This window comes from Pseudochaenichthys georgianus, chromosome 9, assembly GCF_902827115.2.
Source record: "Pseudochaenichthys georgianus chromosome 9, fPseGeo1.2, whole genome shotgun sequence".
NCBI classification, from domain to species: Eukaryota; Metazoa; Chordata; class Actinopteri; order Perciformes; family Channichthyidae; genus Pseudochaenichthys; species Pseudochaenichthys georgianus.
Window position 1 is genome coordinate 40,409,273 of NC_047511.1, and position 13,393 is coordinate 40,422,665.

General features: G+C 43.3%; 1 protein-coding gene across 7 annotated transcripts in view; it reads left to right on the forward strand.

The window, feature by feature from the left end:
* trpm3 (transient receptor potential cation channel, subfamily M, member 3) overlaps positions 1 to 13,393 on the forward strand; it is a 193,826-nt gene that overhangs the window by 118,092 nt on the left and 62,341 nt on the right. For all 7 annotated transcript variants that reach the window (XM_071204426.1, XM_071204427.1, XM_034091089.2 and 4 more), the window contains exons 7-8: positions 8,183 to 8,357; positions 8,824 to 8,947. In XM_071204426.1, coding sequence (XP_071060527.1) covers positions 8,183 to 8,357; positions 8,824 to 8,947 — 299 coding nt within the window. The remainder of the gene's footprint in view (positions 1 to 8,182; positions 8,358 to 8,823; positions 8,948 to 13,393) is intronic.

The window sequence follows — 13,393 nt, forward strand, 5'->3', positions numbered from 1 at the left end:
AGGTAAAAGATGAAGGACCTGTGGTAATTGAATCCAGGAGCCATAAGGCCTTGTGTTGCAGATTAGCCGTGACGTGGTGACCTCCACCGTGGAGCAGCCCATACAGGAGAGATTATTGCTAAGCTATGGTACATGGGAAGTCAAGAGGGGGGTCGTACTATTCTCTCGAGCGCTATAAGTGCCCGGGAAAACTAGATTTTTCTTGAAAAGAGCTTTCAAATATCACCCTTTTTTCTAACCGCCGTCCAACTGTGTGGCCAAAGGAATTACTTTTGGTTTTTCTTTTGACACATTTCACACAGAGCTACATTCTCACAATGTGATACCAGCTTAGAAATGACACCCTGCACTCAATGAACCCAATTAAACATAAATAGCAAGGACATTTTATTTAGCAAAGCTTCTAAATTGTGACAAGGCAAGGCAAGGCAAGTTTATTTATATAGCACCTTTCAGCACCAGGAAATTCAAGGTGCTTTACAAAAATGAAAGACATTCAGACAAAGGCATTTAAAAACAGCAAAAGATAATAAAAGAAACATTAAAAGAAAAACAAAAAATGAAAGACATTAAGAAAATGGCAATTAAAATCAGTCATTAAAAAGAAAAGCTAATAAAATAAACATTAAAAGATAAAAGTTACAGTGCAGTCTAAGATATGAATAGTTCAATTATTTCGGTTCTTGATTTTTTATTTATTCACAGAACCTCCCTTTGGAAATCCGAACATGTCCGTCCCGATTGTTAATTTAGACTGATTGTTTTCACCATGTTATGCTCGCATGACATCCACAATCGGACCCTCAGGAGGGTGTACTAGCCCCCTACTCTGCTTTGCGTTCCACAACAAAGTCTTTAAGGGTTACCTGAACACCCCGTGTTACCAAAACACTATTTTTCACCCCGATTCAGATCTCTTGGATTAATACATTTGTTCAAGGTTCAAGGCTTTTATTAGTCTAATTAGACTAGCAAGTAAATACAAAAAGTAAAATAGTGAAATAGTGTCATAGTGAAACGAGCTCCGTTGTCGAAGTGGAGCAGCAAATATCATATGTTTCGGGCACGTGAGAATAACTGAAACGACACAAGGGGACAGTGGAAGTCATCGGGTGTAAGGTGTGCACGAATGGATACAAAGAAACATGTCAAAAAGATAAACACGAAGCGCCAGTGTTCATGCCTGTGGTGGAGAGATAACAGAGGCACTAGTGAGCATGGTTCCATGACTTGCTGCCGGTATGGCCCCAGGTGGAGGATGTGCGTGGAGGACAACATGTTTTCTGGAGTGGAAAGCATTTGAGTGCATGATCAGTAGTGTGAACTGCGGTTAATGTCCTTTGGAAAAGTGGGAGTGGGGAGATGCTCTGGGAGATGACCTGTGCCGATGTTATAGAGGATATATTCCATGCTTTAATGTTCATACTGCCTGTGCTGCAGCACCTCTTTTCACCCTCTGTCTGAAAGCAGAGCCCAGTCTGCTCTGATTGGTTAGCTGGCCGGCTCTGCTGGGATTAGTCAATTGCTTAGAAATAGATAGATAGACAGAGAGAGAGATATAGATACTTTATTGATCCCAATTTGGGAAATGTTTGCGTTGCAGCAGCATAAAAAACACAAGGCAATGTACACAATGTACACACCTTTCAACACAAGGCAATTCAAGGTGCTTTACAAAAATGAAAGACATTCAGACAAAGGCATTTAAAAACAGTCATTAAAGAGAAAATATAATAAAAGAAACATTAAAAGAAAAAATACTTTAATAAAAAGTACATTGCAGTTTAAGATGTGAATAGTTCACACAGAGGTTCCATTTTACTGATGCCTTTCTTTAAGGCTTCTCCGAACATGAGCTGTGTACGCTTGTATGGCACATACTTCCAGAGCAGCACACACAGAGAGAGCAGCCAGGACAAAGTCCCCAGACACTGGTTCCCTGGGGTTACTAGCCCCAGATGGTCATTAACCAACAACGCAACACAACCGCTCAGTTTAAATTAAAAGCAGCGGCAAAAAGAAAAGTCCTGGATTTAAAAGTAGTCAGAGTTGCAGCGGACCGGCAGGTTTCTGGGAGTTTGTTCCAGATATTTGGAGCATAACAACAGAACGCTGCTTCTCCGTGTTCAGTTCTGACTCTGGGGACAGAAAGCTGACCAGTCCCTGAAGACCTGAGAGATCTGGATGGTTCATCATTTAGCAGGAGGTCAGAAATGTATTTTGGGCCTAAACCATAATAAACCATAAGAGAAATTAAGACACAGAAATAAACAGTCCAATATATTTCAGAGATGTCCCGCCCCTTAGCCTATCACGTACAATGTGTTGGAGCGCTAGCCAATATAAGCGCAGGTGTTACATCGTGATGATCCCTTCTGAAAGGAACTTTGGGAAATTATCCTTAGCAGACCATTTACATGCACAACGACCTACTGTATATAACACAGTACAGGAAAGAGAACCGGGATGACTGGAAGCGACGATGGAGGGCTCGTCTGAGGACGACCTAGAGAGAGAGACGGGAAAGACATACAGTAATAGGGCATTTTCTGTTTCTTTTTTTGTCCCATACAATTATTTGTAACGAACCCCAATGGTACGGTAACTGTTATTATGGGATTTACATTAAACATTCTGCATTTCAGCTTTTCCAATACTGCACTGTCCGCTGGATAAGGAGTCAAAACAAGGTGACACATCTAGGAAGGAGGGGGCGCTGTAGAACTTTGGATGTAATGATATTTTTAACTGTCGCTTTTATGAATCATTTAAAGCCAGTGCAGACCCGAGTTATCTCCTTAGTTGATGATGGTTAAATGAGTCGAATACAGAGTGTTGGCAAGGAAAAGTAAGTCGCCGTTTTATTGAAGAATTCCTCTTTCAAAGTGTCTCGTATCAGAATGAAATCCAGATGACCTTTGACCCACTTTCATTTACAATTTATTTGACTTTGTGTTTGCCGGAGAGTGATCGCCAACACCAACATAAGTGGAGTTAAAATCCTTTAACCTCAATTTCCGAGTTGTAAATGTATTTCCCGGATCAATAACACCTTTTAAGATTGATATTCTCTGGCGTGCGGCCTTGGTAACCCGGCAACTCGACAAAGTTACTGACGAGAGATAGCACATACCGTCGGATTTAATTTGAATTCCTGAGCAGTAAAAAAGGACACAGAAGGGTTGATGTAACAAGAATGAATAAGTACAATTGGAAAAAGACACTTTACACGTTTAATGTCCCCTACTCTCTGACCTTTTGTTCCGTTGCTAGTTGAGTCATGTTACGTCTTCATGTTACGTCTTCTTTAATTGCTGCTAGAATCATGTTTGTGGGGAATCGCGAAGACAACGACCCACATACAGTAGCACACCTCCTCCAGTCATGCTGATACTAATTTGACACATGCAAGGACAAATTCGCAGCCACTCGCACACACCGACGCACACGCAGAGGATGAGTCATTGCTGGTTCCTTAATCAGGACCATTTAAGCATGTTATGTGTGCCTCTCTGACACGCACCCTTTACACACCCGAAACCCTTCTCCTCCTCGTTACTTCCTCGTCTTCCAGGCTGGATACATTTAGAAAATTGTGGCCTTGGAGTCTCGTCCAACACCTCTCTCCATTTCTTCTTCAATCTGCTTTTTTACACAGTTTCGCGGTTGTTTTGCCTCCTGAGAGACAAGGTGTGGGCACTGGGTTACAACTATGACTAAGATACAGAGAGACAGGGGAGAGAGAAGGGGTTTCTGATTGTGTTATCTGATGCGTGTGTGAGTGTTGCACAGATACAGTCAATTATCAGAATAGGCGGTGGAAAAACTGAATGTAGAGAGAGAGAGAGAATCGTTTTTGGAGTGTGTATTTAATGAATCATATATCTGCAGAATATACTGAATATGTCACTGTATACATCAGTTTATTTAATGTTATTAAATGTGGGTGTATTTCGACTATTGAAAACCGTTAAAGAGCCTATTATATAATCTTTTAACATGAAACGTTTTTAAGATCGTTTATATTACACATAGCAATAGCTTTTGTCGATCAGGGTCAGGAAACAGAAGCAGCGCAGTATTTTTTACATAGAACACAAATGATCAAATAACAGGTAGTATCCACGTTTACTCATAGTATGTACTATGTTTACACTAATGTATTATATATGAACAGCAAAGAGGTATATGTATTGTAAGGAATGCTTAAAATACTTTTTCTAATAAATTGGAATACAAATAAACGTTTATTTTCATTTCCTTCATTGTAACACTCACATTGGAACACAATATATTTCATGTACCATCTAAAATGTTCAGTTACTATCACTGCACTGGCTAACACCTCCATAACAACAGTGTTTCCACTCTAAGGCTGCGGCCCCACGAGGACGAATTCGGTCGTTTGCGTTACTGTTTAGTGTCATATAGACCGTTCGGCCACACGAGGACGACCGAATACGGCACTAAACGACTGAGGAAACGACAACGGGTCCCAAGGTGGATAGAAATGCATACGCCACTCTCTGGGGGGTCAAACAGCTCCGTGTGTGCGCCCTATACGGACATTTTCAGATCACTGATAGTGATTGCGCAATAGCCCCGCCTCTCCCCACCTCTTCTGCTCACCTCCGCTTACCCCGCGCCAGTGCTGAAGTGTTTCGCCACCAACAACAACAACAATGGCGGATCGCAGAGTTGCTATCGTGCTCCGGACGCTATTGACCATGCTACAGTTGTTTGTGCAACATCTACAGCAATAATGATGAGGCAATAGCCCCGCCTCTCCCCACCTCTGCTGCTCACCCCCACGTCAAAGTAAACTGCACCCTGAATTCAGATTATTTATCTTTCTCTCGCGAGTGAAGTCTAATCTGACAGGACGGAGACACGCAGCTCTGCTCACCTGCAGCTCCTCCCTCTGCAGCAAAACACACACTTCAAGTCAGATCATCACCCTTAGCTATTTTAATTACCTCTCAAACTCCCTAAACTAGTTATAAATATGTTTATTTTTACAGTCGGCCGGGTCACTGATTACTGGATGAGCTGCTGCATGAGACAGACACTGGCGCTGTCCGAAGAGAGGGAGGAAAAAGAGAGGCTCTGTGTATTTTATCATTATATTATATAGAGTCGTTATTCATTTGTTTTAAAGCTCAATAAATAACAAAGAAGACTTTTGACCGGCACTTTTATAATTTTGTCCGGAGGATTTCAACTTTAATACACGTTGACTGGCGAAAAACTCTGCCCGGTTCCCTCGGCCCCCACCGCGGAGAATAAACAGAAGGGCAACCATGACAACCATGCTTCTTCGCTGCTTTTGTGGAGGAAGTTACAGCGCCACGTAGAGGCTCCTGCATATGTACTGCAGCTTCTCCAGCGGTTGGAGCTAAACGGAGCGGTCTCGTGTGGGCAGACACTATCCGGATAATTATTGCATGTGGACGGAAGCCGTTTGCGATTGCGTTTGCGTTAATCCTATGCGTTTAGCCGTTTTCGTCCTCGTGGGGCCGCAGCCTAAGTGCATGATGTTCCTCCTTTATTCGTGGAGTCCCACCTCATTTCTTGGCAAAAATAAAGAAACATTGATGGTACTGTATATAGAAGTATTGTGAGAAATAAGCAGACATTTACAGTCTACTTAACTTGAACAGTATGGAGAGCATCTTCAATCAGTTCTCTAACAGATTATCTCTCCAGCTATGAGTTTACATTCCTTCTGTGGAACAAAAGATATTGTTCTGAAAGTGTTGTCTCATGTAAGCACTCTGCATGTGTTCAGCCACTTAGTGTTGTATCCAATATAAAGAGAGAATTCACACCACCAAACCCGCCTCCACAAAATAACTCAAAGGGCTCTCAGTTTCTAACATTTACAGGATGTCTATTAAAAGAATATTAAGTTGCAGGTTCAGTTGCAGTACTTGGCCGATCAGTAACACTGCCAATTTTAGGACTCTAAGTCAAGTCCCCGGACACAGCACCGGACTGAGGGGATGTTTTTAGTGGCTATTAAAATGCAGGCCAAGTTATTAAGAAAACGTTGCATATACATTAAACTGCTACTGTCTGCCAACAAAAATTAATTTAATTTCCTGTGCCGTTTTTTTTCATTTCTTGTTTTCTTGTTTCTTGTTCTGAAAAGCACTTTCGTCGTCGTCTTGCATGAAAGGTGCTATATAATAAAGTTATTATTATTTAAACATTTGTTGGTACCATGTTCTGTACTGTAAGTCTGTTGACGGAGGAAACAGTAAAAACGTGTTGGGTGTCTTCGCTGGAGGAATAGCTTTGTTCAGAATGAATGGTCTGCTATCAAAGTCAACTCTCTTTCATCTTGAGTGTGAAACTGAGGTCAAAAAGCGTGTGTGTGTGTGTGTGTGAATGCTACCAATTAGCCACGACACAGCTGTGCTTGCCCCCCTCAACTGCTGCTTGTGAGTCTCATTTGAGCGATAATCCACATTAGATGCTGCCGCTCTGCCTCCAAAGCCAACCATCAATATCGAAGTTTGATCGGACTGAAACTGCACACGCAGATGCAGCGAAAAAATAGACATCCAAAAGAAATGGAATAATCAGATACCAAATGTTGTGAATCTGCTTCCCTCTCACTTCCTGCTCTGTTGATCTACGGCCGCGTGATGTGTTGTGGCACAGCGACGGTGTACAGTACCTCTCTGAAGTAGTCAAAGCCCCTAGAATATTCCACTTATGTAACTGTCCCTGTTACAAGGCCGCATGAGGCTGTGCGAGGGGAAGAGTAATGGCGGTGGGTACGCTTCCGAAACTGTGCTCGTGTCTGTGTGTGCGTATGAGCTACATGTTAGCACGCAGCTGTCTGTGCATGTCTGCCTGCGTGTTTGAGAGACAGGCTTTCTCTTCTGTGAATTATGCAAACCAGGATATGACGGTGCGGAGCGGGAACATGCAACACATCAGGTGGAAAACACAGCCGAATGAAACAGAATGGAAGGGAGATGAAAAGTGTCTAAAGAAAGAAATACTGGAGAGACAGGAAGTTAGACAGGAAGCAGGATAGGGCAGAATAATGTGGGGCATGATGATGAAATGGATCGGACTGAGACCACAACACATTATAACATAGGGGGTAAGAATGAGACTCAAGTTTACAAGGTGTGTGCTGTCTTAAAGGGGCCATTTTAAGTGTGTGTATAGTTTTTTAGTGCATGTAAATGGTCTGCAAAGGCTAACATCCCTGTGTTCCCTCCAAAGGGAGTTTCTCTCCCACACACCCTGAACGCCTCCTTTGGACTCCTTTGTTCACTTCAGTGACATAGTGACATCACTATGTAACACACGCTCTTCTATTGGCTAGTGCTCCAACACATTGTACTTGATAGGTTGGACATCTCTAAGTGGTTGACCAATCACAAAAGAGCCGGCCAGCTAACCAATCAGAGCAGACTGGGCTCTGGTTTCAGACAGAGGGTGAAAAGAGGTGCTGCAGTATGAGAGAAATAAAGATATTTTTGAACAATAAAGCATTTCAACACGTCCCAGTAGAGACACTAAATACAAATATGAACCTGAAAATGAGCTTCATAGATGTCCTCTTTAAAGTGTAAGAAATCGAGTATAGAAATAAAACAAGAAGCAGGAGAGAGAGCCTCACAAGCAAGAAGCAGCACATTCCTCTGAGAGTTTTGCAATTTCTTTCGTACCTTCAGTTTAGTTCACGAGAGCAGAGTCACACCAAGTGCAGAAAAAAAACAATCGGCTAATTATTAGCATAATTACCCTAAATAACGTGTGATTATCAGGCAAGGAGCCATTTTGTATTATCATCAGTGAAACGTACTCTCTTTAACACACACACACGCGCACACACACACACACACACGCACACGCACGCACCCACCCATGCCACAGGAACAAAGCAGGATGGGTATTTGTGGTACAGGTGCTTCTTAAAAAACCTCTCTTCTATAATTAGAAGTGTTTTGACGATTCTGCCAACAGACATCACAGGTGTTATATTTGGCCCGTGTTAACACTTTTGGATATGTATTTATGGATCAAGGACTGCTGATGAAATGAAGCCTATTTATTGACTATCCTCCTTCTGTTTTCCCCCCTCAAATTCCCTCTCTTTTCTTCACGTTTATGTCCCTTTCTTTGTGTTTTACCCCCGTTGTCTTGTCTTCCTGTGCAGGTATTGGTCAAGGTGTGCCGGTGGTGGCTCTCATCGTGGAGGGGGGCCCTAATGTGATCTCCATAGTGCTGGAGTACCTCAGGGACACACCCCCCATCCCCGTGGTGGTGTGTGATGGCAGCGGCAGGGCCTCCGACATCCTGGCCTTCGGACACAAATACTCTGAGGATGGGGGGTATGCAATCACCCGTCCACTTAATTACATGTGGCTGTAATCCAATGATGGATGCTTATTGATACACTTGTTATCCAATGAGTGGAGAGTGTTGGTAATCAGAATGTTTTTGCTTTGTATTGTAGTTCTACCTAACAAAAAGCCTCAGATCAAGTTTAACAAATATATAATTGTATGTTTACTGCACATAACAGCAATAATGTAATTCTGCTGATTTGCTCCGATTGTAAAAGGAGTGTTACCTTAAAGGCAAACCGTCTCTATTTTCTGAAATGTGCTAAGGCTTTATTTTCAAAAACACACTGTAAACATTTGGGTTTTATCCAAGACACACTATAAGTAAAAAATAGTTTTTACGGCTTCAAATATCTAGAATGAAATGTGACCAAGGAGTCAACCTTGGTTTCACTTACTGCTTCCCCCTAACTATGTTATTCACCTTCCCTCTACCTGACCCCCTCTGCAGCATAATTAACGAGTCTCTGAGAGACCAGTTGCTGGTGACCATCCAGAAGACGTTCACCTACAGCCGCACACAGGCGCAGCATCTGTTCATCATTCTCATGGAGTGCATGAAGAAGAAGGAGCTGGTGAGTGTCACGTTCACACACGTGCACACACACATGCCAAACACATATATTTGCAGAAGCAGAAAAGCCAAGAGACGTTGATATTCTGACAGACTCACAGACTGACGCTCGCCACGAATAACACGACATTAACATTTATTCAGTCTTTGACGTGTCTGCTGTACAACAAAGAAACATTACAAATATGGAAGAGGGACGAATGGATTAGTCAAATGAAGCGTACTCATCTTAACATTTTTGTTGAAGCAATTATTGATCCATCTTTTATTCATGACATGTAATGTTAAGTGGATGTAAATGAATTCCGATGACCTTGTGGACCAAATGGCCTTCACCTTGAGATGCTGCACCCCTTCGGCGCGGTTTGATTCCCCTTCACTCCAAACCAACCTCTTATACGTGCTGTTGAATGGTGTGTGTGTGTGTGTGTGTGTGTGTGTGTGTGTGTGTGTGTGTGTGTGTGTGGTGTGTGTGTGTGTGTGTGTGTGTGTGTGTGTGTGTGTGTGTGTGTGTGTGTGTGTGTGTGTGTGTGTGTGTGTGTGTGTGTGTGTGTGTGTGTGTGTGTGTGTGTGTGTGTGTGTGTGTGTGTGTGTGTGTGTGTGTGTGTGTGTGTGTGTGTGTGGTGTGTGTGTGTGTGTGTGTGTGTGTGTGCGAGAGACTTCCCATGCAAGACAGGAAACATTCGTCTCAAGACCTTAAAAAGACAAGTGGTAAAGCTTGTTTCCCTGCAAGGTCAATTGATTGTATGAGAGGAAGCAGAACATGTATGATATCTCATATGTTATTGATAGTGAAACATGTGGTTCCCTTTAGCGCTGAGGAGCTAGTACACCATCCTCCCAGTGGACGGGAACATAAGGTTCGATGGCCCTTTCCCACTGCTGCTCCCCCTATGGGGTCTGCAGAACTTGTTTCTTCTGCTCTAGACTAAGGTCAAAACGTGGTTCTGCTTGGTGAACAACTGCTCATGTCTACCAGTAAAGTAATTACTATGTACATGGTCCTGTGTGTAGCCGAGAGGGGCAATTATAAACCGTTGTAGAGGCAGTATTTTCTCTCTTAAATTATGCTGTAGAGAGAAAACGGCAAACGTAACTACAAACTAAAATAACATAACATAAACAAACAGGTCACCCGTATACAAAATAAAACCTACAAAAACACTTAAAGGTGGGGTAGGTAAGTTTCAGAAACCGCCTCGAGATACACTTTTTGTTATATTCCATGGAATGCTCTTAACATCCCGATAGCAATGAATATCTGAAGTGCTTTGACAACAAATCCATAAAAAAATGTCATCTGTAGAAGCCGTGGTACTGTAAAAAGTACAAAGCCGGCCCGGCTAAACGGATTGGATGGCCTACCTGCCTGTCAGCCTTCCATCGGGGCACAAACTTATCTCGTGCCCTCATTGGTCATGTGCGCGTTCGTGTGTGTTGGAGGAGGGGCTCTGTAAGGAAGAGGCAGATTTTCTCCGGTTGTGTATTTTCAAATTCTAGCGATCTCGAGCCGGTTTCTCAAACTTACCTACCCCACCTTTAATCCATTTACTTTTTATTCATGCACAACTGTTGAGCATCTGTGAGATCTATACATAGAGTGCACATAAGAAAAGGTCACTGTGCAGCACTTATTTGTTTATGAATTACAGCTCTGAAGCGGCAAGTTTGGCATTTTAGAGTCGTTCAAGAATTAGTTGATCCATTGGGTTTTTCCCATGATGTTCTAATACACGCTGCCCTGCTGAACATGTGTCTGTTAGCTTAGCAGTAGGACAAAACCAGTAAATATCATGGAGCATATGTTCTGCTGCTATGTCCCAAAAAAATATCCAAATCCTTTTTGTCGATGGACTCGTTGCGATGCTGACTTCGGGGTCAGACTACAAAAATCGGTCATCACTGAACCACTGGATTTCGGCAATAGCTAGTTTTTTCTTTTTTTTAACCAGAAGTGACACGAGAAGCTGGAGTTCGGTACCATCACATTTCTTTATACCCAGCGTATCAAGTGCCACTTGATCTAAAGTACCTCTACTACAATCCAATAGCAATTATCGACAACTGTGTTTACGCGCGTCTGCCAAAGCCAAGTAGTGCCAAATCTGTGTTTATCCCCCAGGGCGTGAGGAGAGTCACAAAACTGTTAAGTTGACTGATCCACTCTGGCAGCAACTGTGGGTTTATCCTGGGTGAGCGCTCAGAAAGTGTAAAGTTTGTGAGAGGGAGAAACACTGTGCCAGCCACTTTTGGTTCCTGGCTCTGCAGAAGAACATCTAACGTGTCGAGGAGTAAAGGTGACTGGCTGGGGATAAAGTGTGACAGAGCGGGAGACTGTGTGTCTGTTTGAGAGGGCAGGAGGCGAATAAAGAAAGGACGTGCCCCACTATTTTCCCTTCTTTTGAGCATGTCGGTTTATTTATTTGGACATTTTGTGCTTCAGGTATTTCCCTTTTGCCTCAGCTTTGTTTATCATACTCAGGGCTGTTTGTGCTTTCCACCTGGAGACAATAAACGTGCCATTAGTTATGTATGGTGCCGACCTGTGCAGATGCTCTTCATTAGGAGAAACGTGCTGCTCTTTCAAAAACAATGCCAAGACAGCTGCCAATGAAAAAATCACCACTGTTGGCAGAGTTACTCTCTCCAGTATAGGTTAGCTCTGAGTGTTAGCGATGCTAATGTGAACATGCACCGACCATATTACGTCCAAAACAGTCGGGCATTGTTTCTGATAGCAACTTTCTGATAGGGCCGTGGCGGGTGTAAAGCCAGCCTACATTTCAGATATTACATCATATCGGACGCAAATCTGGGTCAGCTCCGTTGTAGCCCCATTTTTAGAGATTTGGGTACGGAGGAAAAGAGAGAGGGTTTTATTTTCTGACGCTGCGTGAGTTCCCCGACACACCGGGGGGACACATGTATGTATAAAAGACATCAAAAAGTGCATTTTGGGGTAACTGACTTTGAATTACTTTTTTTTGCAAGGATCCAATTCTAAGTCTCTGCCTCTTTTCCTCATGATCCAACTCTATTTATCTGTGATGACTGTCCTGGTATCTTCCAGCTCGGTATGAAAAATTGAGTGTACAATAGGCCTTATATGTTTAATTCGGATTAAATATTCAGGAGGAACCACCAACCTCCCCCCGCCTCCCTGACAATGGAAACTATGAGGGAGTAGGAGGAAGATGAGTGACTTAAATGGACCATGACAGAGGGAGAGGGTGGGAGGAAATGAGAGAAGAAGTGAGAGAAGGAAAACAAAAGTGGTCTGAATGGAGAGCAAATGTGAAGATTAGGCACAACAAAACAGAGAAATGCTAGAAGAGAATAATTCCTTTAGTTTATCAGTTGAATGTATTTCTCTCTTTCATCTGCTGTTGCTGTCACGCTAAGTGTTGGGATATGATTTATCCCAGCAAGTAATAATAACACATCTAAATATTTAATGCTCCAATTCCCACAGAGGAAACCATTAGCAGAGCTTTGTCAGATCTGAAATGGGACCATTGTTAATGGCTGGAAGGATGCAGTCGGTGCTTTGGAAATGGGACGGTGATGTCCATAGGTCTTCAAAGTATGTGGGGGAAACTTCTGCGTAGCAAGGCAGGAGGAGTCACCGACTCAAAGGAGACACGGGGAGAGCTGGAGCTTTGATGGCAAACACTGATGGGTTTATTTGGAGCTTCGGCCGGAGAATTCACAAAACAAGTCAAAGAGTCAGAGGTTCTGACTTCACGGTAGATTTGCCACGTCGATTCTGAAGAACTCTACCCCAGACCCGTGTATTCAGCTAGTTCAGAGAGAATCATCAGCATGCTGCATAACAAGGTAGAATCATAACACCTCCATCAGCTGACGCCAACAGGCAGGAACAGGGAGACAGAACACTGAGAGCACAGCAGCCAAGGTTACAGGTGCGTGTGCTCAGTCAGGACAGGCCTTGGAACATATTTCCCCAACAACGATGTGTATTTTTTGTTGGACAAAATGTAGTGGTAAACCTGTGCTTGATGTTATGGTCATAATAATTTTTCAGTAAGACAACTCACGTGTTTCTTATATGTTTATTAGGAGCAGCATATCGTTTGAGTTTGGCGTCTAGGCTCGGGCCTCATCACTCCACAGATTTACAAAGAACATTGAGTCCCCCCAAGCATACAGGCATGGGCGCGGGAAGGGGGGTGCTGAGGGCGCTGCAGCACCCCCTAGCGGCAGGCAGGGGGTGCGGAGCTCCCCTATCTGAATTATTGTGTGCGTGCTCTATAGTGCCCGTAATAGTGTTCACTGGAGTCCAGCACCTCAGCACCCCCACTCAAAATACCTTCCCGTGCCTCTGGCTACAGGTGGAAGCTGGGGTGGTGGTGGAGCAGGAAAGCAGCAGCACGTGAACGCATCAGCAATGTGACAGAGCAGCAGCATTAGCGAGGCAGAGGCAGGC